This window comes from Candoia aspera, chromosome 5 (assembly GCF_035149785.1).
Source record: "Candoia aspera isolate rCanAsp1 chromosome 5, rCanAsp1.hap2, whole genome shotgun sequence".
Classification (NCBI taxonomy): domain Eukaryota; kingdom Metazoa; phylum Chordata; class Lepidosauria; order Squamata; family Boidae; genus Candoia; species Candoia aspera.
In genome coordinates this window covers 87,980,884-88,008,037 of record NC_086157.1, presented here as the reverse complement: position 1 = coordinate 88,008,037, position 27,154 = coordinate 87,980,884, and the positions used below count along the sequence as shown (strand labels likewise).

Sequence of the window (27,154 nt, the reverse complement as noted above, 5' to 3'; positions counted from 1 at the left end):
AAAGCATTACACAACAGTTACCTCCTTTGCAAAGTACAGTATCTATTTTCTTTTGGGGATTATCTTTTGCCATTTTGGATTGATATTCTTGCTATGAGAAATTCTGCACAGGGATAACCTAGCACTGATGACTTTAAGATTGGATTATTTCAACATGCTGTGGATTGGCCTGGGAGCTGCAACTAATACAGTATGTCCCAGCTAGGTTGTTGGAGGGAGGGAGGGAGGGAGGGAGGGAGGGAGGGAGGGAGGGAGGGAGGGAGGGATAGATAGATAGATAGATAGATAGATAGATAGATAGATAGATAGATAGATATCCAGTGTGTATGTGTGTGTGTGTGTATAATTTACAAAGATTTTAAAAACTACAGAAACATAAAAGAAGAAGTAGAAAAAGAAATAAATTGTAAAAGGATAAAAGAAAAAGTGAAGGATAACAAAAAGGAAAGAAAAAGAAAGATATCAAAGAAGTGATTTCCGATCTTCTTTGCAGTAGTTACAAACATAGCAGTTACCATCTCCACCCTCCCATATTGCAAATCATGGTTCCCTTCTTCCCATAGACAAACCTTTTGAATCAATTTATCTCAAAATCACCCACTCATTTTTATCCATTTTTAACAAAAAGTCCATAAAGGGTTTCCAGTCTTTTATAAAAGTAGTTGTAGTTCCCTCCTTAATCAAAGAAGTCAATGTAGCCATTTCTGCAAACTCAGCCATCTTCACAATCTATTCCTCCATTATTGGTGTTTCTGTAGTCTTCTGTCTTGTGCATATAATAGTCTCACTGCAGTTACCATATATAAAACCAATCGTCCATGAGTCTTTTCTAGTTGACTGCCCATAGGTCCTAATAAGAAAAATCCCAGTTTCATCTGAAAGTTAATTGTTAGAACTCTCTGCATCACCATATATATGTATTTGTATCCAGTACCTTTTTGCTTTTTGCCCATTTTCCTGTTGGAAGGAATTCTTACCAGGGTTCGTCCCGAGCCGGGAATGAAGAAACATGGGCAGTTGCTGGAACAGAGGTTGAAGGTTTACTTCCCAAGAGCATGCACGGAGTATGCTGGTTGGAAGGTGGCCACACCTGTATTTCCCCCACAAGCCCTTTATATAGAAGAGCTTGGCTGTTTCTATGCAAAGGTGTTCCTGCCCGCTAGGAGCTTGAGAAAAGTGCAGTTTACCCAATTTCATAGAGGAGGCGCTCTGTGGTCAGGCCCCCTGCTGTTGGTGTTTCCTGTCCTGGTCGTCTGGGTTCCCTGTGGGGCTGTGGCTTTGTCCCCTAGCTTGGAATGTTCACCTTGGAAGGAATCTTTTATGATTGGATTATGGAGATCTGTTTGGCTGGGGAAGAACATTTACCTGAATGGGCTCTGCTAAAGTCTGTGAATGAGCGGCCTGTTGTGTTCCAAGGTTTCTGACTGAACTGGAAGTGAATTTAAACAGTTGGGCTTCCTTTTACATATTAATCACTGGCATCTCCTTTTTGCATCAAACTCATTCTATTTTGTAACCTTTTACCTTTTACCTGGCTCAAGAAGAAGGCAATATTGCAGGGAGAAGGTGTTCTGGGGGAAGACAACATGGAGGGCAGGGAGCAATCGTAATTTCTTCCAACATTACCATACACTCTTTAACTTGTTCTTCCTCCATTTCAAAACTCAGCAAACATGTCATTCCAGCAATCACATGTTCATCATTTGTACATAATTTATTTTCAAATTCCATTTTATCGTATTTTATTCCTGGTACTTTTTTATCTATATTAACCCTTTCTCTTAGTTGTGCATATGAGAACCATTGAAAACTACATTTTAAAATTCCCATTTTCCTGTACTAACAAATCTTTATATGTTAACCATTTGTCTTTGCCTCCTGTTTCTTTTCTGTACAATGCTTCTTGAGCTGAGGCCAAGATAGCTATTTTTGGGCATTCCTAATATAATGATTTTTAAAATCTACATTTACTTTAACTTTATCATACCATAAGTAACCATGCCACCCAAACTTCAGACCATGACCTGCTAAATCTGAGAGTTTCTTATTTCTTAGCCATTCCTTCATCCAAACCAAACAGCAAACAGCAAAATAAAATTAAAAATCAGGTACCATAGTCCCAGTCTTCATCTTTCCTTTGCATCATGGAGAAACTTATATTTAACCCTTGGTTTTTCCCCCCTGCCATGTAAACATTCCACCTGTTTTGAAGGAGCTGCAGTGGCTGTCAATTTGTTACCAAGTCAAATTCTGATATATAAAACCCTACATGGCTTAGGACTTGGATTCCCAAAGGACCACCTGTCACTTTATGTACCTGCTCATCCACTAAGATCACTAAGGATGCCCTATTGATGGTGCTGTATTTGTCAGCATTTTACTGTGGTTACCCAAGAAAGGGTACTGTCAATGTAGATGCCTTAGTTGTAGAATTCCCATCCCATTCTGATGTAGTTAGTGCCATGCCTTTTAAACTTTTGGTTACTCTTTAAGACATATCTGTTCAACATGTTGTTTTATTAAACTTACTGTGTAGTACTTTCTGATCTGGTTCATTTTTGTCCTATATCTTAGTTGATGCTTTTAAGCACTTTTTTTTCAAAAGCCTGAAATGAAATTGAGTAAAGTTATTTGTTGGATTGAAGTAGTATAGAAATCCTATACATGCATGCATGCATGCATTTGTACATATATAAATGCCTAAATGTTTCAACAACATAAGCTGGTGTCATAGTTATTGACATATAGTGGTTTGACTTTCAGATAATGTGCTTATCAATAACTATGACACTGGCTTATGTTAGTTGTTTCATTAGTTCTTTATTTTAGCCTTCCCATGTTTTCCCATTTTTCTTCTTGCTTAGGGGGCTCTTAATGTCATCTTTGTTGCTCAGCAGTTTCTGACTTACTGCTCCTTTCTTTGTGAAGCAAGCACAGCATTTTAATGGCCCTTCTTGTATGCATACGTTTTGGGACAGCTGGCTGCCATTTCGGTTCTGGCTACAGCTTGCTGTTTTGGTTTGTTTGTTTGTTTTTTAGGCAAGGAAGAATTGATTAAGGAAGGGGTTTTCCTTTTGAGCAGTCTGGTATGATTTGGCAGCAAGGTGGCAGCTCTGACAAATTCCACATTACCGTCTTCCTCATAACTGAGCTGAAATTGAGTTTCATCTTTCTGAAATATAGCTGACCCATTTTCAGTAATTGTTTTTACAATTCCAGCATCTGTAGGAATTCTTTCCAAATCAATTCATAGCTATATAAAAAAGGCCACAAAGGCCATAAATTGGTTGGCAACTTTTCATCCAAGTGATATCTGAACTGGTTTCCTAGGCTTATGCTGGTTCATGTCAGTTCTTACATATTGTACTTATACTTCAGGCTGACTAGACGATCAAAATTAAAATCATGCAAAGTTGGTGAAGCACTTACACTTTTCTACTGGTGCTTATCTGTTTTATTCTGCCATTGTGTAATTCCCCAAATCAATTCTCAGACTCAACAGAAAACCTTACTGAAGCATAACTCATTAAGCTGTAGTCTTATTTGAAATAAGGACCTTACATGCATGAAGCCATCAAGCTTTGATATTGCCTCGCCAGGACATTTTTAAGGCTATTTATATCACAATAAACTCTTTATTAGATTCATCAATCAAGAAAAGGCCAAGTTTGACCCTGGAAATAAGTTTGCCTTAGCCTCAACAGTGAGACAAGCATGGGAAACCATGGGACACATTATCTTCCATTTCATTTGAAATATCCTAATTGAAATTACAGTTAAGAACGTATGTCTGCTAGAACAAATGAAAGAGGTATTTCTAATGCATGGACTGAAAATGCAAACAATTTAAGTCAAAGAAGATAGTTCTGTTCCTCTAGAAAACCAGCATGAAGTGTTTGCTCAAATTACATAAGGAGACTGTAGGATTAAAAATATGGCTATTGATTAACCTGTTTAGATTAGTAGATATCACAACACCACAGTATTATTGTATAGATTATGTAAGGTAATGTGAGGTACTATCTTTTGGATCTTGAAAAAACAGAGAAATCTGATTCTTTAAGATGCATCTATATATAGACTTATTCTGGTGCCTTTCCAAATGGAAATGGTAATACCTTAATTTTGAATCAGAAAACCTGTCTTGCCCATTGTTGGGCTCAGCCAGGTCTGAAGACTTTATAGACTAAGGAATTATGGAAAATGAAATACACACACTTAGATGCACTAAGATGATACAGGCTGCAATAAGATATAATCATATAATTTCCATAATTAAAGAGAACCAAATAGATAAGAGTAATCTATTACAAGCAGTAACTGACTGATCAAGGTTAGGGGGAGTTTCTCATTGTTTTGGGAAGTGTGTATATGTTATGATATAGAAATAGATATGGCATTTGTTGTTGATAAATAGGGTATATGATGACTTGGTGTACTTTGCTGAAAACCATCTGTTTTTACATCATTTAGCAATTTTGTCTAATGCAAGTTTGTAGATGAATGTACTTAGTTTCTATATCTTGACTAACCAGTGGTATTGAGTTGTCATGGCCTATCAGTTCTTATCAAGGCCAAAAAATGTTTTTATCTATACTTTAGGCAACAGCATCAATTTTGTATGCTTCCTTTTCAGTTTTATTTCAGGTTTCACACCTTAAGTTCCTCTTACCTGGGAATAAACTAGTAACTATATCTGTTCAGTTAGAGACAGCAAGTTGGCCTAGATCACCAAAGCATCAGAGACTAAGGAATAATGCTACATCTTTCACTCAGTTACAGATATTTGATAACTAATTGGTTAGGAAATCAATTTATTTTAATTACATCAGTTAAATAAAGCAGAGAGATAAAAGGACTTTTAAGTCCTGTGGTGCTGAACCATTGTCAAAGGGAAAGTGAGTGAATGAGAAACCATTATCCTACTGCTTTTATGCCAACACTGGCTTTTAAATTGCTGAGAAAGCATCTTATGCATTTGGTTGATTTTTTTTAAATCTCCCCAAGGATGAAATTCAAATAAATTACTTCTCAAGGTAATAAACATCTGAAAGAAGATTTGAGAAGGTGAGAGGACTACAGCTTCTTGGTTTATCTGTTGTTAAGAAGTCTTATTCTGTATTCATTCTTTTCTTTTTCTCTCTCTTTTGACTTTTCCTCCTGATCTTTCTTTCTAATTTACATTATAATCCTGTTATTTCAGGAAAGCATCCCAAAAGCTATAGAAAATAGTGAACAACCTTCCTGTTGCTATACATGAAAGTCTATAGACAGAGAAGGCATTTCACCCCAACCAATCTTCTCTGCTATATCTGTAAACCTGCCTTAAACTCCTTCATAAATTGGAGCAGAAAGTTTCCAGTAGGCTGCTCTATCAGCTGTTTCCAACCTAATGCCTTCAACTTCCCTTATCTCCTTCTAGCATAGCCAAAGACTGAATGATTATGGGAGCTGAAGTCCAACATATCTAAAGGGCATCAAGTTAGGGAAGTCTGTGTGATACAATAAGGGTGTAACCAAAAAAAAAAGTTTTGTATTTTTAAGGTAAGAGTGGGACCTGCAATCAGGAATAGAATCTATCCATGTCAACTGTCAAAAAATCAGTTGATCCTCTCTGTCTTGCTTTTCCTTGTCCGCAACGTCTGTTATCAATCAGTGTCTATCTTTCATGACAACAAGGAAAAAGATAAGGGAGAAAAGACATGTCTTCCATCAAATAAATCCTGCCATTTCTTCTTCTTCCCCACACTACCACCTCTGCTTATTTATTTATAACTGCATCATCCTTTGGAAAAGCTCATTATGGGTGCAAGGATGAAGGTGAGTTCAGATCAAAGCTGCCTTGAGGTCTCATTCGCAGCATTCTTTCTTTCTTGCTTCAAGTTCTTTTCAAACAATTCCACAGCTGATAGTGACATATCCTTGACATCCTGAAAACTCGAACATTTGAAGGAGGGAAAAAAAAGTTTATTTGTTTCTCTCTTTTGGGGGAGCTGAGCGGTGATCAAATTTGATAGATAAATAAATAAATAAATAAATAAAATAGCAATTATATTACTTAAAAACATTTTTCATTTGTTTTAGTAGCTTACATCCTAAGAAATATTAATGAATAAATACTAATAGGAAAGCACTAAATCTCTCTTATATCAATCTGTACATTTATGATTTATGCATAGACACATATGTATGGAAAGAGATTTTTTTTAAAAAATGTATTTTTTTAAAAAAGGGAGTAGACACAAATTGAAAACATGTTATATGTTGTTCATACTGTATGAATGTATCCAAATAATTTTGCCAAGTCAGTGGGCATAGCCTCTAAGATATCAGACATATAGTCAATTATATAGTATACAGTATGCAATGGTTCTACTGCAGCCTTTACTGACCTCCTTAATTCCAGATGTGCTGAACTTTAAAACTCCCATAATCCCTATTCAGCTGGCAGTCCATTACATGTGTATAGAAATCTCTGGGGAAGGCCATATTCACTGTGCTTTCATGTGAATGCATATAACTGCTGTTTGTTTGTAACTGGACTAAAGTAAGTCATACATGTTGCATTCTATTCAAAACAGCCAAGAACAGGTTCTACCAAATACAATATCCTAAAAACTTAGTGTAACTTTGAAGAAGAAGCCTAAGATAAGAACAAGGGATAAAAACAGTATGAAGAGTCACTTGGCAGAAGGAGAAAGAAGGAAGTAGGTTGAGCAAAACTAGCAGAAACTATATTGGAAAACAAAAATACGTTGTTGGAGTATCTGGGGGATTATGGCCTAGCAAGTTAGAGAAATAAGGAGCACAAGAAAATGTAGGTGTGTGGAACAAATTTCACATGTCTTAATTAACTTTGTTTTTATTTTTGCTATGGATACTAATAATAGCAGTTTTTTTTTCTGAAAAGTTCCCCGTAACATCCAATACCTAATTTGGCCAACTGACCTATGTCACTTTCTTTCCCCTAGTAGTTTAATAAAAGCCCACCCAGGAGAAAATGGGTGACAGACAGACAGACAGACAGACAGACAGACAGATGATAGATTGATGATAGATGATAGATAGATGATAGATAGATATTGTAATACTTTCCAAGTGGAATAGATATGTGTTCATTCTGCTTGAGATTTGGATCATCCCTGAATCCATGACATGACCACTCAGAATTTCAATGGTTATGTACCACTATGTCCTTGCTCACAGAAAATAGTCTTTTTGAAAGTCTGTCCACCAACATACAATGTAGCAATGAAATATCCTATGAAGGGACAATTGGCTAACAGGCAGATCAACTGGTTACAATCTTCCTCTCTATGGTGAGATGCATGATATTTATATTTATATTATATTAATCATTCATAAAGTGGAAACTACACTTGTATCTTGATAATTCTAGCTTCAAAATCAAATAGTTCTCCTATCATCAGGTCTAAATCCAGGATTGTCCCAAAACCTTGCATTAAACCTGTGACTGAGCAAGATGACTTACAAAACAACTAACTCTATGATTCTAAGAGATTGTGCTGCCTGGGAGAGTAGTAACACTTCTCATCTCACACTAAGTATAGTAACTAAGACTGCTCAAATTGTTTTTTTTGTATCTAAATCAGCGAATCCCACAAATAATGTTCTCCAGGCCTGACAATAAGTTTGTTTTAGATATCAATTGTGTGAGATATCTCCTCATCCTGCCTCATGTTTTTCCCTTTTCTTTTTTTTAAAAAAACATTCTATTATTCTTAGGTTTATATCTTTCAGACTATTCTTCCTTCATAGCAACTTTGTTTTTATTAACTTGGTCTCCTCAAATTTTTGCTTTTCAAATCTAAACATACTTAATGATCTTAAACTTTTCTTTTTTACAGGCATCCCCTTGATGTTCCTTCCTGTTTCCTATTTTCCTTCCTCCATTCATCCCTTTGTTGGCTTGCTTTGTTTTCCCAAACCATTTCCAGTTCTGGAAACATGGCATCCTAAATTGTATAGAGGTTTGTGGATATTTTTGTGGCAATAATTACTCTTCCAATGACTAGCAGCAGAACAGCTGAAAAGTGAATCTGCCACCTTTTCTCTCTCAGAGCATCAATTGCTGTTGGTATTTCAGAATTCAGTTTTAGATATGGTAATGAGCGTGTTTGTGTTTCTCCCTCAGAAACTGTCTTGACAGAAAAATACAGGAGAAAGGAAAGGAGGGGGTTAAGCTCCTCAAAGAATTGTTGCTGCTAGACTTTTTCTTGTGTTTTGTTATTTTTATGCCACCAGTACAGTGTTAAGGCAAGTGATTGTGCTTTCAGGGCCGTGTCATCTGCAGAATTTCTTCCACATTTACTACTATCAGGAGTCCTGCAGCAATCAAAAGATGAAGTGGCCCTCTTTTTACCTAAGAAATAGACCTGTTGATGTGAAAGGACCACTTTATGGCATCTCTTATGAATTCATATTTGATTTTCCACCTTGTTTGTTGATGTCTTCCTTCATTGATCATTTTTATGTTTGTAGAATAGTATCCAACTGTGGGAGAGGCAAGACAGAGAGCTTCACAACTGTCTTTATATTTTCCCTCTTGTCTTTTTTCCTGTCTCTGACACTTTCTCATAAATTCATGTCTCTGCCCTGTCCTATTTCTTCCTTTATTTCTAATTTCTTTCAGAGTTTTTCCTTGCATTATAAATTTTTGCCTTTAGCTAATTCTTAGTAGCAGCACCTTGGTGTCTCTTGCCTCCCACTCATTCCCGCATTTTATTGCTATTTTTCTGCATATCCCTGGTTATCATCTTGCATTTTATTTGGATTTAAGGTCTCCAGATGCTGTTAGTCCCTGACACAGCACAGAATGTAACAAATTATTAGGCATGCAGGAGTTTCAACCAAACTTCATCCTATCCTTGCTAATTTCTTCAATAAAGGTACCACATAGAGCCTTCATTTCTAAATATTTAGAAATTCAGAACAGTCACCAATTTTTAAAAGTAAAAGCCCCTTTTCACTATTTTTTAATATGAGAGAATACATTACTTCCCAGTCCAGCTGATACATCTAAATGTGCATATCTAAATCACATCTCATGAAACACCGGTTATTTCTCATTAGGGTGGATTAAAAAACAAATAAATCTTCTTGGAATTTCCATATCTAGCCTACATATGTCAGTCATCACTGTGACTGATCATTCATTGGTTAAATCCACTGAAAAACAAGAATAAATCTTTCTGACAAAATAAAATGGGCAGAATAGTGACTATATATTTTGTCCCAAATAAGCTTTTCTCTTTTAAAATTTCAGTACAGTGGCTCACCAAAGAATGACAGAACATGGAGGAATTGCATTTTTGTTACAATTTTTTTCTCTCTCTCTTTTTAAAGCTCTGCTAAAATTCTACAGTACTCCTATACATCTTGCCAACTTACATGCAAGAATAAGGAGGGTCAGTGCTTAGTATTTTCTTGGCCTCTGCAGTATTTGGCTCTATTGAATGGTCATTTACTTTACTTAAGCTTCTGAGGGAGAAACACACACACTCATTTCCATAGCTAAAGACAAACTCTGAAATGCCAACATAATTACACTGTTTAGGAGCCCTTTGAGAGAGTTTAATTTTGTAAAATAGCTTCCTCTAAGCAAGATGTCTCAAAACTGAGCCCCTTGACACCTAGAATCTTTTTCCATTTCTGCAGAATTCAGACAAGAATCTTAAACAAATGCAGAATCGGAGTTGTCCAACTTATTAGAGCTGCTATTTAGATTTGGGATTTCTTTGCAGAGAAACAGAATCCTATTCTACAGTCATTCAAAATCAAAGCCCATCTTCTGGCTGGGAAGGTGAAGCTGTTCTAGGAATGTGTCCTAAACAGTGAAAGGAATCTATGCTTTATTTTCAGAAAGACTGTATTCCTGTCTACAGTATGAGGAACTACTTAACTGAAGCTTCTTTGCAGATCTTTAGCAAGGATATAAGTAATAGTAGTAGTATTTTAGTATGCACTTATATTTAAGTGCAGTACAAACAGACAACAATAAAATTTAAAAAACAACACTATGGAATAGTAGTATAAACAAGTATGTGTGTGTTTGTGTGTATGCAGATATTGTTTCATTCTCCAGGAAATATAACTTATCACATCAAGAAAAATATTTGTATAGGTCTTGCTGACAGAAATAAATTACTGTAAAATGACTAAAGACAGGCCAAAACTTGGAGTAAGTCACATTGAACTTTTGTGTTAGTGTCAAAAATCCCTGAGCACTGTAGGTTGAAAAGAAATGTCTTTTCAATACAAACACCTTGCCAACAGGGGTCAGTAGGATGAGACAGAGAGAAAAACATTTCCCCACAGCAGTAAAAAAAAAGAGTCCCACCCTTCAGAAAAACTGAAACAGAATCATCTATATCACCTCCAGAGCAGTTGTAGATCAACCACAGCAAATCCTTTCTTATCATATCACTCAAGAAAATTTCTCCATATTTCCCAATGTTAAAAGACAATAACTTTTTAGGAAAGAAGGATCTTTTCTTCTCAGAGCATAACTTTTAGAAATTTCTAAAAAGTACAGTATTTGGCTGTCTTTTTTCAAAATTATAGGAGGCTGCTGGGATGGGTTGACATAATAGTTTGGAAACTATTGGTCCCTGCTATTCCAACTTGATTCTTAACAATGAAGATGGTGTGATGATTGTTGTTATTGCATCTTTTTGCCCATAGGGGCTTCAAGGCAGATAACAAGACATGACTGAAAAAAATTGTACATTAATGTTTCCTATGTATTCCAAACAGGAAAATGTGTGAGCATACAGGTAGTCTTCACTTAAAGACTGCCCTGTTTAGTAACCGTTCAAAGTTACAATGGCACTGAAAAAGTAACTTTACATCCAGTCCTCACACTTATGAGCACTGCAGTGTCCCTGCGGTCATGTGATTGAGACTTGGGTGCTTCACAACCAACAGGCGTTTATGACCTTGCAGCATCCCACGGTCACATGATCACCATTTGCACACTTCACAGCCAGCTTCTGACAAATCAGAGTCAATGGAGAAGCTGGCAGTAAAATTGCAAGTAGCTGTCATGTGATGTCTCGCTTAACAATGGAGTTGCCAGTCCCAGTTGTGGTTGTTAAGCAAGGACTACATGTACATTCAACTAGTGATGTGAACTTTATATATTTTGTAGGTATAATCTAAATTATTTTGGTTTTAATTCCTCAGAAGTCTCTCAGTGTACCTTCTGGATCATAGGGTTTCTGCCAGTTCCTTTCCCTCTTTCAGAAGATGAGGGTTGTGATTTGTATTGGTTTTTTAAAATGCAGCATTTTACTCTTCCAAAGTAACCCCGGTAGGAACAAGCTTTATAGTGTTTTTATTATAGTTTCCTGGATCTCCACAGGATACAATAAAAAGAGGCTAAAAGGTGAATTCTACATTCTTGTTATTCTTTCCTTCTAACAACAGTATGCTACATTTGATCAGTTGGAATAAGAAAGCTGAATAGAATAAAAACATCTCTGTATCATTTGCTCTGATGTTGCATCTCACCTTTCCCTCCACTCTTGCCCCCAATCTGTATTGTATCTAACAAAAGAATTTGCTTTCCAGGATCATACTTTACAATACATTAGAGAATTTGCAAGGCTTGTTTATGCTTCCTGCTGGGAGTCAGCATTGTTTTGCATTGAACAAGCAGTGTTTGATCCTGTTTTCTCTTTTTACCATTTTGCTACTGGCACTGAAGGTGGCAAGAGGCTAGGATGGGTGGCAAGGGAAGTTGTTAGTTGAATCCTGCAAATGTTTGTGAAATAGCAAGATTACAGCCTGCTCATCAGCACTCATGGTTGTGTGATCCTCAAGGGAAGACAAGCTTTGTTTGGAGGCTTTAGCAGGTTTAGCATTCCTCTCAGACAGCCATCTCTTCACACTATTCCAAAATACATTTTACATTCCATTTTTTCTTTTGTTCCTTTTGCTAAGATAGAGTCTGCCTTCCTCTTTTAAGAAACATTATTAATGTTCCTTTTCAGGTATAGTATTTTATCTGATGTGGGTTGAAATTGCCCGTATGAGACTCATGATCAATTGCACCTAGAATTTTACCTAGATTTGACCATATGAGAAAACTGCACAATGTTATTTTCTCTAAGCTGAAGTGGACTTCACAACTTTTTCATGTACTTAATTTTGAAATTGTACAAATAATGATATTTTGAAAGAAAGCGGGTTTTAGCAAGAAAGATGCTAGTTTTTTTTTTTAATTACAAAAGAAGATAAAAATATATTTAAATTTTCCTGACCAAATTTATTAAAACCAGTTTTAAAAATATCGGAGTCACCACTCTTTTCTTTCTTATCCACATACCTTGCCATACTTTCTCATCCATTTTCATTCATTTGTTAGGCAGCTTCTTCTTCACCTCACTTAGCTGTTTCTTAGGCATCAGAGAAGATGGTAAGGGAAAGAGGTAAGAGGAGGGGGAAATTTATTCCTTGTCAACAAAAATGATTATGATGTAAATGTATGCAAAATTATATGCCAGATTATGAAGCTGATCATGCTGGGAAAGTTGTGTTTTATTCATTCCTTATCCATTAATTTTTCAAGATCTGATCAGATAGGACAGGATCTCCCATGACAACTAAGGGCAGCAGGCTAGCTCTGGGGATGTGGAGCCACAGTTCTCTCTCCCAATATTGCAATGTGGAGAAAAAGAAAGAAAGAAAGACAGACAGACAGACAGACAGACACAGACAGACAGACAGACTTTTGTAAATACCATTTTCTGCCTTTTCCAAATACATTGTCTGAAACAGCTTTTACATTTTGGAAAATAGGTGGGCTAGCCTTGATTTTTCATGTGAGGAAAAACACACGTACAGCCAGCCCAACCTACAGAGTTATATATGCCTCCTTCATGTGTTTGCATGGTACATGCATCTGACTGTCTGTGTGTCTGTCTATCTGAAGAGGGCCTGAGAGTTATGCTTATCACAAAGTTTGCTAGTGGTCCACATCAATAGAGGTAGGTTACCCCATTAAAAAATAGGTTTATTTGTTATCTGAGTGTAAATATGCACAATTTTGACCAGAAGTAGGCAATTATTTTTAGCTAAGCTGCCAGTTAAAAGCTTGATATCTATAATGGACAGTGTTCAGCAGCAATTATCATAATGTTCATTATTAATAAACATTTATAGCATTTTAGTATCTAATGGTTGCTGTATATTGGCTGTCTTGACTTCAGCTAAATTGCCACTTAATATTCTGTTCATACTGAATTAATGCTTGTTACTCTCTGTTTCAGAACCTTTACATAAATCATTATTAGTTTAGATCATAAGGCCAAGTGTTACATACAAAGTTTATGTTTTTGACCTTTCATGTCAGGCAACTGGTTTTTCTGCTATTTGGTTAATGAAAGTCCATTTTACTTACTGTACAGTCTATCCAAAATTTACTATGTACATTATCATGCATGAGTCCAAAAACTAAACAAAAAAAAATCCTTAAAAACATACCCCCTTTTCGTCCTCTTCATTCACAATTGTAAGAAGATGATTTATTTCATTGAAAAAAATCATATTGCATGGAAATAGACAATATTCAGATATCTAAAGTTGCTATTTGAAAATAGGTTAAAGGGTGAGGAGAAGGGGTAATGAAGCAATAGAAAAGGGTAGGACCTCCATTCTCTCTCTCTCTCTCTTTTTCTGGCAGCTCTTTTTTTCTGACCTCACATAAAACTACCTTGAGTACCACAAGTTGCTTATTCCTGATATTATTCCTAGTATCCTTCCATCATTCATTAGAATAGACACTTACAGTATATTTCATCCCCAAAAGGGGGAAAATGAACTAGCAAAGGGGGGATGGAAAATAAACTTTATATGCTAAATTATGCATATTAACATAGTTCACTATAGATGGAAAGACTGACCATGGAACTTGATCTGTGTGCCTGCTTATTCTTCAGTACAAGAGTTCTACCACTTAACTTGACAACATTTTGAGCTTTAACCTGGACTGAATGATTGCACAGTTCTTCAGATTGAGAATATATTCAAATAGATGGGCATACTTCAACAACTGTTAAAACAGAGGATTATCTTCTCTCAAGTAGGACGAACAGCCACCTTATATTCTTTTAAAACATACTGTCCATAAAGAACCACATTGGACAACAAAAGGAAGGAAATGCAAGCTTATTTGCCAAAAAAGACAACAGATTAAAGTTTGAGTATGGTTTAGCAAAGTAGAAATCTGTGATCTCAGCAGACAGATCACACCTACAGTCAGTCTAAGGAACACTGTAAATGTCTGACTTTTCCCCCCAAGAAACCATTTGCTGCCAAAGAGTTTTCTTATCTTTAGGTTCCAATCTTTATTCTTTCACTCTCAAAATTCACTTGTGTGAACAGAGATGACAAAAGGTGGGGGAGCAACAGCCTTGGGGATTACAGGTTTTTATTTAGTTATACAGGATGAGAAAGAGAGAGCAAGTGATATGTTGCTTCTTATTCTGAAACTCTTTACCAGGTATGGAGAGCAAAAAATAAAAAGTAGTAGGCATGGATATTAATGTCTCTTACTTTAATCTGCCTTTGGGAGTGGGGAGGACATAAAAGTGACCAAACTTCCCCTCTTCCAAATGATAAAGTCTCAGTTATAGAAATGGAAGCAAGAAGCATGTGAAGCAAGTGAAAATGCTAAAACGATTAGAAGATTTGTTTTATTTTCTCCAGCCTTTGAACAGCTCTCAAAGAACCCTAGTAAGACCAAGCGTTCTTAAGAGTTGACCTACTTATTTTATCCATCATATAGGAAGCAAAACTGTTGCAGGATCTGTGCTCTAAGGCTCTGATATGGTGTAGTTCTGGAATGCAGATCCACAAGGGTTCATTCCTAAGCATTGCAGAAACATCCACTGAGCCCTGCAGCATAGAGAACTATTCATCAAGCAAAGGGCAGGATTGGAATCTCACAAAAGGTATTTGCCAACACCAGCTATCATAATGGTCGCTGTCAATTTTTAAAAGGGTATTATGTAAACCAGACTTCCTCAACCTGATGCCTTCAGAAATGTTGGGACTGCAAGGTGCATTGTACTATCTAGGAATCTGGGGACAATTCTGTCAGAAGGTCATCACAGTGGGGAAGGATGAGATAAACTCATGTAGGATAAGGCAACTGAGGATTATTCGTCTAAATAGTTCTTTATTGCCTCTACCTTCAGAAATAATACTCTGACAAAACAAAAAGGGTGCTAATGAAACCATGACCTGTTTACAGGCTTTCTGGCTAGATGGTAACTGGGAAAAAAATATAATGGAGTAGATAGACTTTGGTCTGATCATGCACAACTCTTCATATGTTCTTATTTTCTGTTTTCTAGGAGCAATGAATGTTTACAGACCAAGAGTGTCCAAACTCCTTAAGTCTAAAGCCACCACTACTACCAATCATTGCTATTATTCCTACTAAAGAAACAGTAGAAAGCTAAATTCAAATGTATATTAGTCTCCATTTCATAACTGAAGCCCACAGATGAGCCTTTTATTATAGCAGGAAGGGCTGTTAGCTGTGGAAAACTAGTAACGGTAGCGAAATATAGGTTGAAAATTTGTCAGGAACACAAACAGCAGTAGTCAGAATCAATTATGGGAAATTATGGGAAATAGTGACAGTACTATGGGTAACCAGAGAGACTGGCTAGGGATCATGCAACCTGGAATTTTTCTATAGCAGTAAAGAAATATAGAGTGATTTCCAACTTTGTATGACTTGATTTTGTCTGTAAGAAACTGTATCTTTGAGTTGTGAGCTCATGTTTGTGTCATCAATAACAGAATCTAGCCATCATCTTCTGTCATGCTCTTTTTCTACTACCTTCATTTTTCAAAGCATCAGGGTCTTCTCAGATTTGCTCTTGCCTTCACAATATGTGTCCAAATGACTAAGCTTTAGCTTCATTATTAGTGCTTCCATTCCTGGGCAGGGGAAGGAGGGAGTAATCAGTTAAAAACAACCACAATAACCAGGCATGGTGCTTTCAAGTTACGTAATCTAATAACATTAATGTGGTTCCAGCTGGCTCAGAGAAATGTTCTCTGTATCCAAGACGGTTAGCAAAAATGAAAGATTCATAGAAATAAGACAGAGAGTTAGTACGGTCCCTCTTTTCTTCAGTTTAGGAATTCATTGCAAATGATATGCACATCACTTCCAGATTCTGGTGGTAATAATTTTAATATTTGTTCAAACCAGACTAAGCTCAAATATCACTCCAATCAAGGTCAGCGTTATTCACAGACCATTAGGGACATCACATGTTTTGTCACTTTTGCATGGAGTTCTTCCGTACAAGTGCAATGCAATGCTAAGACCTTTGCCTTTCATATTTTGTAGTGTGGATTGTTAGTCTTCTAGGAAGGATGCAGATTATTTCTGTTCCCTGCCTATACACAGCTGATGCCAAACAAAAGTTAGAAAGTTAAAGGAGTTGCCACAATGGCACTGTATTAATGGATAGGGCAGAAAACTGTAATTATCATTATTTCATGTTCTTTTATTTTTTAGTGTCTGCTTCACAACAAATAATTAAAATGTATATTGAAGAAGGGAAAACAACATTGAAATATACTTTACTTTGCTAGTAGAGAGAATTCCAAATGTCTGTATTTCCTCTAGCAGCTAATTTGGGCTGGAGTATCCATCAGGATTTTGTTGGTTTTATTGTAAGGAGGATAGTGCCAATTTTCTAATTAACGAACAGTGGAAAACTGCAACATGTACCAAAATACATCATTTTACTTATCTGTACTTAGGAGCACTCTAAATTGAATTGTGTGATTTGTACATAGAATGTTTTTCCATATAGACAGTAGCCAAAATGTATTTAACAGTTTGGAATCAAAATAAATCAAGTTCTTATTAAGTTCACCACTGTCAGCCAAAGAATTGTCCCTCTCATGCTGTCTCATGTAAACAATTATATATTCCTTCCAAATCCGATGAAGCCATGTTAATCCAGATTCCTTACTGGTTGGCTTTATCCATGAGAAACAGCTGGATCTCCCAAATTTGTAAGAGCTCCGTTATACTTTCATATATAAGGATTAAGTGAGTTATGGTGCTTGCACAGGCTCTCTGTTCATTTTTCTGCCTTTTAATATCCTCTTTATACTGACAATAACATGGCATATGAAAGTGGTAAATTGTACTGTATTTTTGTATAACCATCCTGTTTTTGTGTTACATGGTAGTATAAGAAGATTAAGAAAGCAGTAAGAATTTGTACACTCTGAACAGATTTGTACACTCTGAACAGATCAAGAAAGGCATGGGATACTGAACTGAGGTTGGCTAAGGGACAAGCAGTATCTACTTTTCAGAAGCTAAAAGCCATCTGATATAACAAGTTGGGGGTAAATAAGCAATAGCACTCCATTTTAATGCCAAAAGGTCTGGCACAAAACAGTGCTAGAAAGGCAGTGTGTAATATAACAGGGAATGCCTAACAAACTGAAAATACAGCTCATACCCTTAATCTCTCATTCCTCAAACTGGCATAGTATTTGGCATGTTTTGTGTTTGTTCTGTATTCTTTATTGGAGTACATTACAAGAGAAAACTTTAACAGCATTTCATTTTATATCTACAGTTTGGCAGTTTCAGAGACACATTTGCAGCCTGAATAGGAAACAAAGTTTTAAAATAAGGATCAAATTGTCTTCCCAAATAAGAAGAAGCTGGAAGAAAAGTTATCCACAGATTAGGAAGACAGATTTTTCAAACACTATATTACATAAAACTTACTAATGTTGAGTTTAATTCAGTATGAGAAATAAATATAAATCAGCAAATCTAAGCTTAAATAACTGTGCCACTTAATTAACAATGCAACCATAGGGCCCTTATGATAGCAGACTGAAAGGACAATTCAGTTGGATTCCAATAGAGCCTTGGTTTTTGCCTAACATGAAAAGTAATTTCCTTTTCGAGCATGATTCTCAAATTCTCTTCAGCAAGATTTTTAAAGAAAAAAATGAGTATGTTACAAGATTCTGGCAACTGAAGTATTGCTCAATAAGTAACCAGTACATCACCAACATATAATTGGGGTGGGAGGGCAAAGTCTTCCTCATTTCTTTCTTTCTGTGAAACCACAGACTGGTAGGCCTCTTCAGTGATAACAAAGGAGCTTGCCAGTGACTGCTTATAAAACCATCTTCTTAATTCTTATTAGTTTGGGAACTGACCATTACGAACAGGTTCAGCTGTGATTCCTAGGTCGATATTGCTCATCTGGCACATACTACAACTTTAATCCTAGTTCTATGGCTAGATGAGAATAGTTGGAATTTACTGATTGTGGACTATTAAAAGAGGGGAAATATAGGGATGGTTCGAAAGTACTCAGGAAAATTTAAATGTCCTCTAGAGATGTGCCATTATAATACATGCATTGTCAGTGTCATGGGACCATAGGAAAAGTTTCATGCTTGTTTTACATTCCAAATGCAAGGACTTCTTAGACACCAGCATTTAATTTTGTTATTTCATACAGGTGTTTTATAGAAGACAAAAGCTCCAAGGTGGCCTGGTTAAATCGTTCTGGCATCATTTTTGCTGGTCAGGACAAGTGGTCTCTGGACCCCCGAGTAGAGCTCCAACAGCTTTCCCTTCTGGAATACAGCCTCCGGATCCAGAAAGTGGATATCTATGATGAAGGGTCATATACATGCTCAGTGCAAACACTGCACCATCCCAAGACTTCTCAAGTTTATTTGATTGTTCAAGGTAAGAACTCATGTTTGGAAATGGGAGCAGAATTTTGGAAAACTACTAGCTGTTGTTATGAAGAATTCCATCTTATTTGTCATCTTTTCTTTTAAGTGAATTTTGATCATTTATAGCTATTGGTAACATATTTAACTTACAAACTTATTTTTAACCTATGGGTTCTTCCTCATAACATGATATGCTTTCCTCCAGTCTGCAAGCTGGTACTTTGCACTGCCGTTATTCCTGAGATCTATTTTGCCTCAGCAATAAGGCCAGTGCTAACATTGTCTTCACACTTTTAATGGAGGAAAGTTTAAAGAAAATGACTGGTAGATTTCCCTGGTACCACTTGCCAGTGAGAAAACAACTACCACTCTTTGTCCTGAAGGGAAGAGACAAACTTAGACAGACAGCTAGGCCATCTTCAAAACCTGACATGACCCAGCTGATGCACAGTGTGAGTATATAGTTCTGCCCAGTATTATTTCCACAGGAAGAACCCACTCCATCTCTTGTATTGATCAAGGGCTGCAACGTTAAAAGTGCCCACCCATTCCCTACAGCAGGGTTTCTCAACCAGGGTTCCGTGGAACCCTATAGTTCTGCGAGAGGTCACTAGGGGTTCCCTGGGAGATCACGATTTATTTAAAAAATTATTTCAAATTCGGGCAACTTCACATTAAAGAGGTAAGCTTAGTTCTTTATTTTTAGTTTAAGAACACTGTTAATGCATATATACAGGCCTACGCATGAAACAAATATAATAATTTTGCAACTTCTGACCTATATTTGAGCCTGAATGCAGGGGTTATTCAAGGCCTGAAAAATATTTCAAGGGTTCCTCCAGGGTCAAAAAGTTGAGAAAGGCTGCCCTACAAGATATTTATATTGCCTGCTTTACCAGGCAGAATGCTCGATCACCTTAATGAATCTGATGTGCCTAATCCTGCAGGGAGACAGGACTCTGCCTGGTAAAATAACCAACACACCCACCTCACCACTATTGCTTCTGTTAAAACTGGCCACCCATCTCCACAGATCAGATTATTATTTATTTTTAGCATCTTGGGAAGTTGGCTGACAAATGTATAATACAGGTAGTCTTCACTTAACAACTGTAATTGATCCTGGAATTTCCATCACTAAGCAATGTGGTTGTAAAGCCAGATGGCATTGCTTAGCAATGGAAATCCTGGCAACTCCCCTTGCCATTGTTAAGTGAATTTTACAGGTTGTTAGCCTGAGCACCCAGCCCAATCCAAGCCATTCCGGTCTTGGTCCCTCCCAGCCCCAAACACTGCCTTCAACTCCCCCCACCCGCCTATCTCCTCCCATCTCTGGCCTTTTGGAAGCCCTACACCCTGCCTTGTGGGGTGGCAAGCAGACCTGGAACCATGCAGTTCTGCGGTGCAGCCAGCTCCAGCCTTCCTAGCCCAGCTGCACAAAGATCCAGCCTAGCTCATCCCAGCTGACCCGCACAGTTCTGGATCTCCTTCTGCCCCACAAGGCAGGGTGCAGGGCTTCCAAAAGGGCAGAGATGGGGGAGGTAGGCGGGTGGGGGGAGTTGAAGCACCCCTGCAGTCGTAAGTGCGGGCGGACAGCCAAGCACCCGAATTTTGATCATGTGACTGCGGGGGCACTGCAACAGTCGTAATTTTGGGCACAGGTCATAACTCCATTTTTTCAGCACCATCGTAATTTTGAACAGTCGCTGAATGAATGGTTGTTAAGTGAAGACTACCTGTAAAGTGCTATTTGTTTTCCTTTTCCCTGCTAAGGAAATCCAATTTTGGGAAAGAATGTCTAGTTTTCATTCCCCCTCTCTCCTTCAGCTCTCTTATGTAGCTGTACATTAGCAAACCAGGATAGTACTCATCTTCTTCCAGTGTATATCTGCACTGTCTATGAGAACATTCTGAAGATTATATATGGGCAGAAGATTTTGGAGAGAAGGAGGGATTTCACATGTGATAGGCAGAGCAACTGAAAATCACAGGCCCAGCTTTGCACAAGTATCTTCCCAGAATAAGCCTTTATGAGAAATTGGGTCATTACAGAATTGAGTAATTCAAAGAGATTATGAATACTGACAGTGATGTTGCCTGCATCATCGGCAGCAAGTTTCTGCTTAATATTTGTTGCAAGGAAAACAAATGAGGAGAGTTAATGCGGTCATATTTCCCAAAGGTTCTCCCACAAACATTTAGTTGGCAATACATTTGTGACAATGATGCAAATATTTCTCTTTCTTTCACACTGTAATGCTATACTGATTAGTCTAATGTGACTGGCACAAATGATAGTAACTTCAGGATAATAATGGAAGTGAAGCGATTTGATTATACTTGCATAAGCCCATGACTTCATTAATTAATTAATGTATTTTGGTTTTAAACTTTCAAGTGCATTCTTGACCTTTACATGAAGGCATATAGATTATACTAAACCAAATAATGGCTTGTTTCTTGATTAACACATTTTGATAAGTAGAACCATTGTCTTTTGTAAATGATGGTTTATGGCTTAAGGCTTGTAGCTTTTTCAACAAACTGTGGCTTGGTGTAACATGTCATTCAGATCTGAGTATATTAAATTATCATATCTCTTTGGTTTTGTCTGACAGAATATATCAATCTAAGCATAGTTATATTAAATAATGATTTGCAGCTTAGCAATATATGTGAATAATGCCACTTGGGTTTGTTCAGCAAACCATATTCAGATAAATCAAGATTTATCATATGATGTAAATTTAGCTAAAAGTTTAATCTGCCTATGGAAGGAACCAAGTTTGTGTGCTGAAAACCCTGGGTTCAGTTCCTGATATTTCCAGTTAGAAGTTTTAAGCAACATTAAAAAATTCTACTTGAGTCCCCAAAGAGCCACTTCTGAATAGGTGCCAGAATAGGTGGCCCTTGGGCTACCTAAACGGTTAATCTGTCCTGGTCTAAAATAGCTTTGGATCCTCTAAACCAGGGTTCCTAAACCTTGGCAACTCTAAGCTGTGCGGACTTCAACTCCCAGAATTCCCCAGCCAGCAAAGCTGAAGTCCGCACAGCTTAGAGTTGCCAAGGTTGAGGAACCCTGCTCTAAACCATATGAGGAACTGAAAATAGATTCTGCAATTCTGTGGATATTTACTAAGTTCTGCTGTAGAGAATGGAATTTACTTCTGAGTAAACACAGAATTGGTTTGTTAATCTGCTGGCCTTTATCTGAAGCAATAAAGATAAATTATGATTTTGTGAAGGAATCCCTGTCCTTAATTTACACCTTCTAAAATAACCAATGGTAAGCTAGCATTAATCTGAAGGAAAGTAATTCAAAATGGACAAGATCTCTTATGCCTGCTAAGATGTGAATGATTGATTGCTGATTTCACACTATATATTCATCATGTGAAATGCTGATAGAGTAGGTGGAGATTTATCACAAGGACTAGAGATGTTAAGGCAGTCACATGATTAGATCTCTTCAAATGACATCCATATCATTTGTAAATTAATTAAAAGGCTGAACATTTATTAACTATTTAGGATTCAGGTTTACGCCTCATATTATTCATTTTCATCTTATAATGCTTTTTATTTTTTTTAATTAAAAATATTCCCAGTTCAATTTCTGAAAATTTTCATTTTTCAGTGACTTTAACAAGACAATTGGTGAGAGTTTCAGATGACATTGCCCCAAAACACTTCTCAAGAGTTTGATAAATGGATGTCAAGTGTACAGCTGGACACTTGAACAAATATACGTGTACTTAGCTTTTGTGGGCAGAGAAATAGGGTATCTACTATACTTTTTCTAAATGTATCCAAGGAAATAATTTGTATTAATTTCTCCAGGGTAGGTATCTCTTCAGTAGCACTGCAACTGAAAAAGCCCCATGGAAAGTATCTTCTCTTGGGATTTAACTGAAGCATGGGAAGCCAGGGAGTCTGGCCATCACTGGAGAGATGATTATAAAATGAAAAATATTATACACATAGCTTTCTGAAATGTGTCCAAAATCATTTCTTCTGCACTAATTTCTAAAGCAAATTAATTTCATCAAATATAAAGCAAGAAGGGCTTTTGGACGTCTCTGGGGATGTACAAGCATATGAGTAGAACATTTGCTACTGTTCTTAGTTCGTAAGGACTTAGATAAATACCATCACCTTGGTCTCAATCCAGAAATGAATCAGAAGCTAATGAAGGTCACAAGAAACTGACATTATATGGTCATAATGTTCAATTCCAGTCACTACCTTGCTGCCAAATTTTGCACAAACTGACATGTATGGAGTGTCTTCAAGGATAGTCTCACTTACTGTGATCTAGATGAGGCGTTACCAGGGAATGGATTGCACTGAGTAAACTGTAGCTGTATAGCAATCTAAACTGGCAAAAGGTACTTTTTTTCCCCATGGAGGGCCCACACTATCCTATGTACATGATCCCAGTATACTGAGATTTCACAGCCAAAGGTTGGCAGCAAAATGGCTGAATTTTGGTAGCCTAATTTATCAGGAATTTATTTATCTATTTACTTACTTACTTATTTACTTAAAAGGTTACATTGGGAGTAGGAGGCACAGTTTCTGGGAACTAAATTGTTCTTGTTCCCATTAGTAAAACCTCCCCATTCTTCCAAATCTATGCTTTCAAAATGCGGACATTTTTTTCCTACTTAATTTTGGTAGATGATTTCAGAGTGATCTTCAGGATTTGGGATTCTGGGTAGAAATGGGAGTAGTTTGCCTCCTGGAAATGTCCTACTCCCAGTCCCTTAAATGCCCTCCCCAAAACAAAGAAGCCCAAACTTCAGTAATAGTTCTTCCGGGATACCAGGAAGGTCTCACATGGCTGTAGCTTGTTAGAACAAGATTACTCCCAATTCAGGGAAATTGCCCGCTTCTCCTCTGTAGCTTTAGCTCCTTCTAAACAGCTTGAATGCCAGTCACCTGCACAGATGGGCAATTTAATTATAGCATCTCTATCTCATTTAAATTGTGTTTCCATTTCTTGGTCCTCGTCCAGTCCATTATCCATTTTACAATTTGTTTCATCTTATATTAAAATGTTTGTTTTCAAATGGTTTTTATCTCATTTATGAAAGAATTTCAATTTTTGAGACATTCTCAGAAAAAAAATAACCAGATGAATTTTTCACCCATCCTTATTGGACAAATCATGCTGAGGATGAACTTGCCTACTGGGAAAAAGGGTAGAGAGAACAGCTCTAGTTTAGTAATTGAAACATGTTGAATACACAGGATGAAATGTTAAATGTCTTTGCTGGGATGGACACATTTATTCATTTTGATTCCATTTCCATTTTCTTTTTTAAAAAGTTCAGGTTCTTTCCATCCATTTACAGTAACTGAAATTTGTGGAAGTTGTTATTCTTTTTAAAGGAAAATAAAATTTCACTCATATGAGATATAAATATTCCAAAGGAATAATGAAATATGTGCTGTTATTAAGGATTGGACAAAATTTATATAGATGTGATGCAAATCCGTAGCTAACGCTATGCAAATCCACAGTTAAGCATCTAGACATGCAAATCCATAGTTAAGCATATAGACATCAATTTAGAAGATGAGCTGTAGAGCTTTTAAATCTTGTCCTGGACATCTTTGCTACAATTCGCACTATTAAGAGAGTATTATCCTTGATTTATAATTTGCAGCAGCACTTCCTCACAGCCACACTAACATGTGATAGCTGTCATTAACATGGAATAAACAAATGAAGTTTAGCTGTTAGTCAAACTGAAAATCTGTGCAACTTCCTGCATTCTTATTGACTTCATTGAATCTCCATTCGTCTGCTTTTCCAGAGTTATTCACAATGCTATTAAAAGGAAATAGTAATTGGCACTACAAGATACACTAAGAGTGAAGTGCCATTAAAAAGGAGACAAATTTAAAACAAGATTTTTTTTTCAGCAGGCTTTCAGTTATACCTCAGCTGCAGCAGCTCTGGCCTATAGAAGCTTTTCACGATCAAAGTACCCTTTGAACACATATGAATAATGCTTTTTGTGCAGGCCTTACTAATTGCAGAGATAAAATTACCATCTGCAGAGAAGATGATACTTTTTTTTCCCTCCCATGCTAACCAGCCATTTAATTATGAAGACCTCATGCCCTAGACTTCCTGCATATCCAGCAGGATACTTCATGACTATAAAAAAGAAAGTCACAGAAGAAGCTGTGTTGTTCCATGAGAAATATTCCAAAACCATTCATGGCAGTGCCACTTTTAGGGCCAGCCACATGTCAGGAAAAAAATAATATAAATATCAGCAATTTGCATATTTTATCTGATTCTTAGAGTAGCATTCTAGCCACAAAATCTCAGATTTGTTATCCATGTGAATACATCAGTGGGAATAATCAGGGTTGTTATTCATGGAGGAATACAATGGGTAATAGTGTTAAAAAATTAAAAAGTCCAATAATTTGGATAATTACAATTCTCCCAGCAGTCTCTTATATATTAGTGGACTAGTAATGTGCTACATTAATGGTTCCCACCAATAAACTAACAGTAATTATGCTTTCTTAAATAAACATTATGCAATTGAAACTGAGTCACTTTTCTTCAGATTTAATGAGGAATCATTGTTTAATTGGTCTTTAAATTAATTTTTCATTGATCTTTCATTCTCTTGTACTTACACTTATCATCTAATATTAGTTTATAAGGAATATACTGTATATTTATTTTATATTCCCTGTATTCATCCATCCATAAACCCTTGTGTTCCTATAGGAAATGTTGTTTACAAAATACCCAAGGTTAACAAACATTGATTTCTAAGTCCATATCAGTGAGCCTCATACACATGGGCAGAAATTCCCAAAATGTTGCATAGAAATTGTTTTTATTCCTGTGTATTGTGTATCCAATTTTAGTTTTTTCATTACTAGAATGAAAACATATGCTTCATTTCACAGATGTCAAAAATGTAGAAATGAATAGACTTGTGAACTAAATATTTTAGCAAATTGACTGAGGTGTTCTACTATTTAAAATGCTTGTAGCTTCATCAAAATAAAATACGAATCACATAGCCTGGTAAGATTGAACTGTTTTAAGCATACTGGCTCACCTTTAACTTTCTTCCCAACCCTTTTTTTCTCACATGTATTCATTAATATTCCCGTACGGTGCAGTGGTTTCTGTGGCTGCTCTGTAACCATTCCATTTAGCTGAGAATATTTTTGTCATTCTAAGGGTGAAAATAAGATTTGCAACAAAATGCAATCTCATTTTGTATTTGCAATACCTTTTATAAATGCAGTCTTTTCAGGGAGACAGCTATGCCATCCACCAACCAGACCATTCTACCATCATCCATTTCCTTTTTCAAATGGATATTCATCATCCAAATGGGTGGGCAACTTTTGGTGGCTAGAATTCATATTAACATTGGCAGGAGGAATTATGAAGGAAACTGTGTGTTGCCTTAGACTGGGTGATGATGATTCAAGGCCAGTATTTTTTGTTTTTCCTGGTGGAATTTCGGAGGCAGGGATAGTGTTTTTCATTTTTGTTTTAAACTGTATTACAATTATTTGAGGACTTACTACTGTTTCAGAAACTACATTCATTTGTTTTCTGCTTTAAATGTTTGGAAGATGTATAGCTGATTTTGGAAACTGTGATTAAAGGGGGGCTTCAGAGCAAAAAAAAATCAAAGCTACATTTCTTGTTATTTCAGTAAACCTCAGATGCATCTTCTTCCTCAGTGTTTTTATTATTATTATTATTATTATTATTATTATTATTTTCATTTCTTATTAGTATGTTTGAAAGCCAGTTTGGGGTATTGTTATGGCATCAGGCTAGAAACCGGGAGACCAGGAGTTCTAGCCCTGCCTTAGGCACAAAGCCAGCTGGGTGACTTTGGGCCAGTCACTCTCTCTCAGCCCTAGGAAGGAGGCAATGACAAACCACTTCTGAAAAACCTTCCTAAAAAACTGCAGGGACTTGTCCAGGCACTCTCTGAGAACTGGACGCCATTGAACAGATTAAAAAAAATATATATAGTATGCTTATATCTCAATTTTTGTCTGGCCCTTTAGAGGAGATCGCTTCTCTAATTTTATCCTAACAATAATAAAACTGCAAAGAAGAATGGTCAGGCAAATAGATACTGGCCTAAATATATGAAGACTTGAACCTGTTTCTCTAAAGTCCCAGTCCAATAGCTTGACCACTACACCTTCCTGTATTTTGGCTCTATTTCATTCAACTCAACTACAGCATGAGAGGCCTTTCTGTCTCTCTTACATTCTGCAGCTAACATAACAGTAGTTCCTCATATATACTGGCAGTTCCAGATTGTCTTTCATAAACAGTTCACAAAATCTTAGGGCACAACAC

The 27,154-nt window shown here is 36.7% G+C and overlaps 1 protein-coding gene across 1 annotated transcript in view; it reads left to right on the top strand.

Annotated features, from left to right (window-relative positions):
- LSAMP (limbic system associated membrane protein) overlaps positions 1-27,154 on the top strand; it is a 551,275-nt gene that overhangs the window by 260,265 nt on the left and 263,856 nt on the right. Inside the window, exon 2 of the mRNA XM_063305680.1 lies at positions 18,555-18,787. Within this exon, the coding sequence (XP_063161750.1) occupies positions 18,555-18,787 (233 nt within the window). The remainder of the gene's footprint in view (positions 1-18,554; positions 18,788-27,154) is intronic.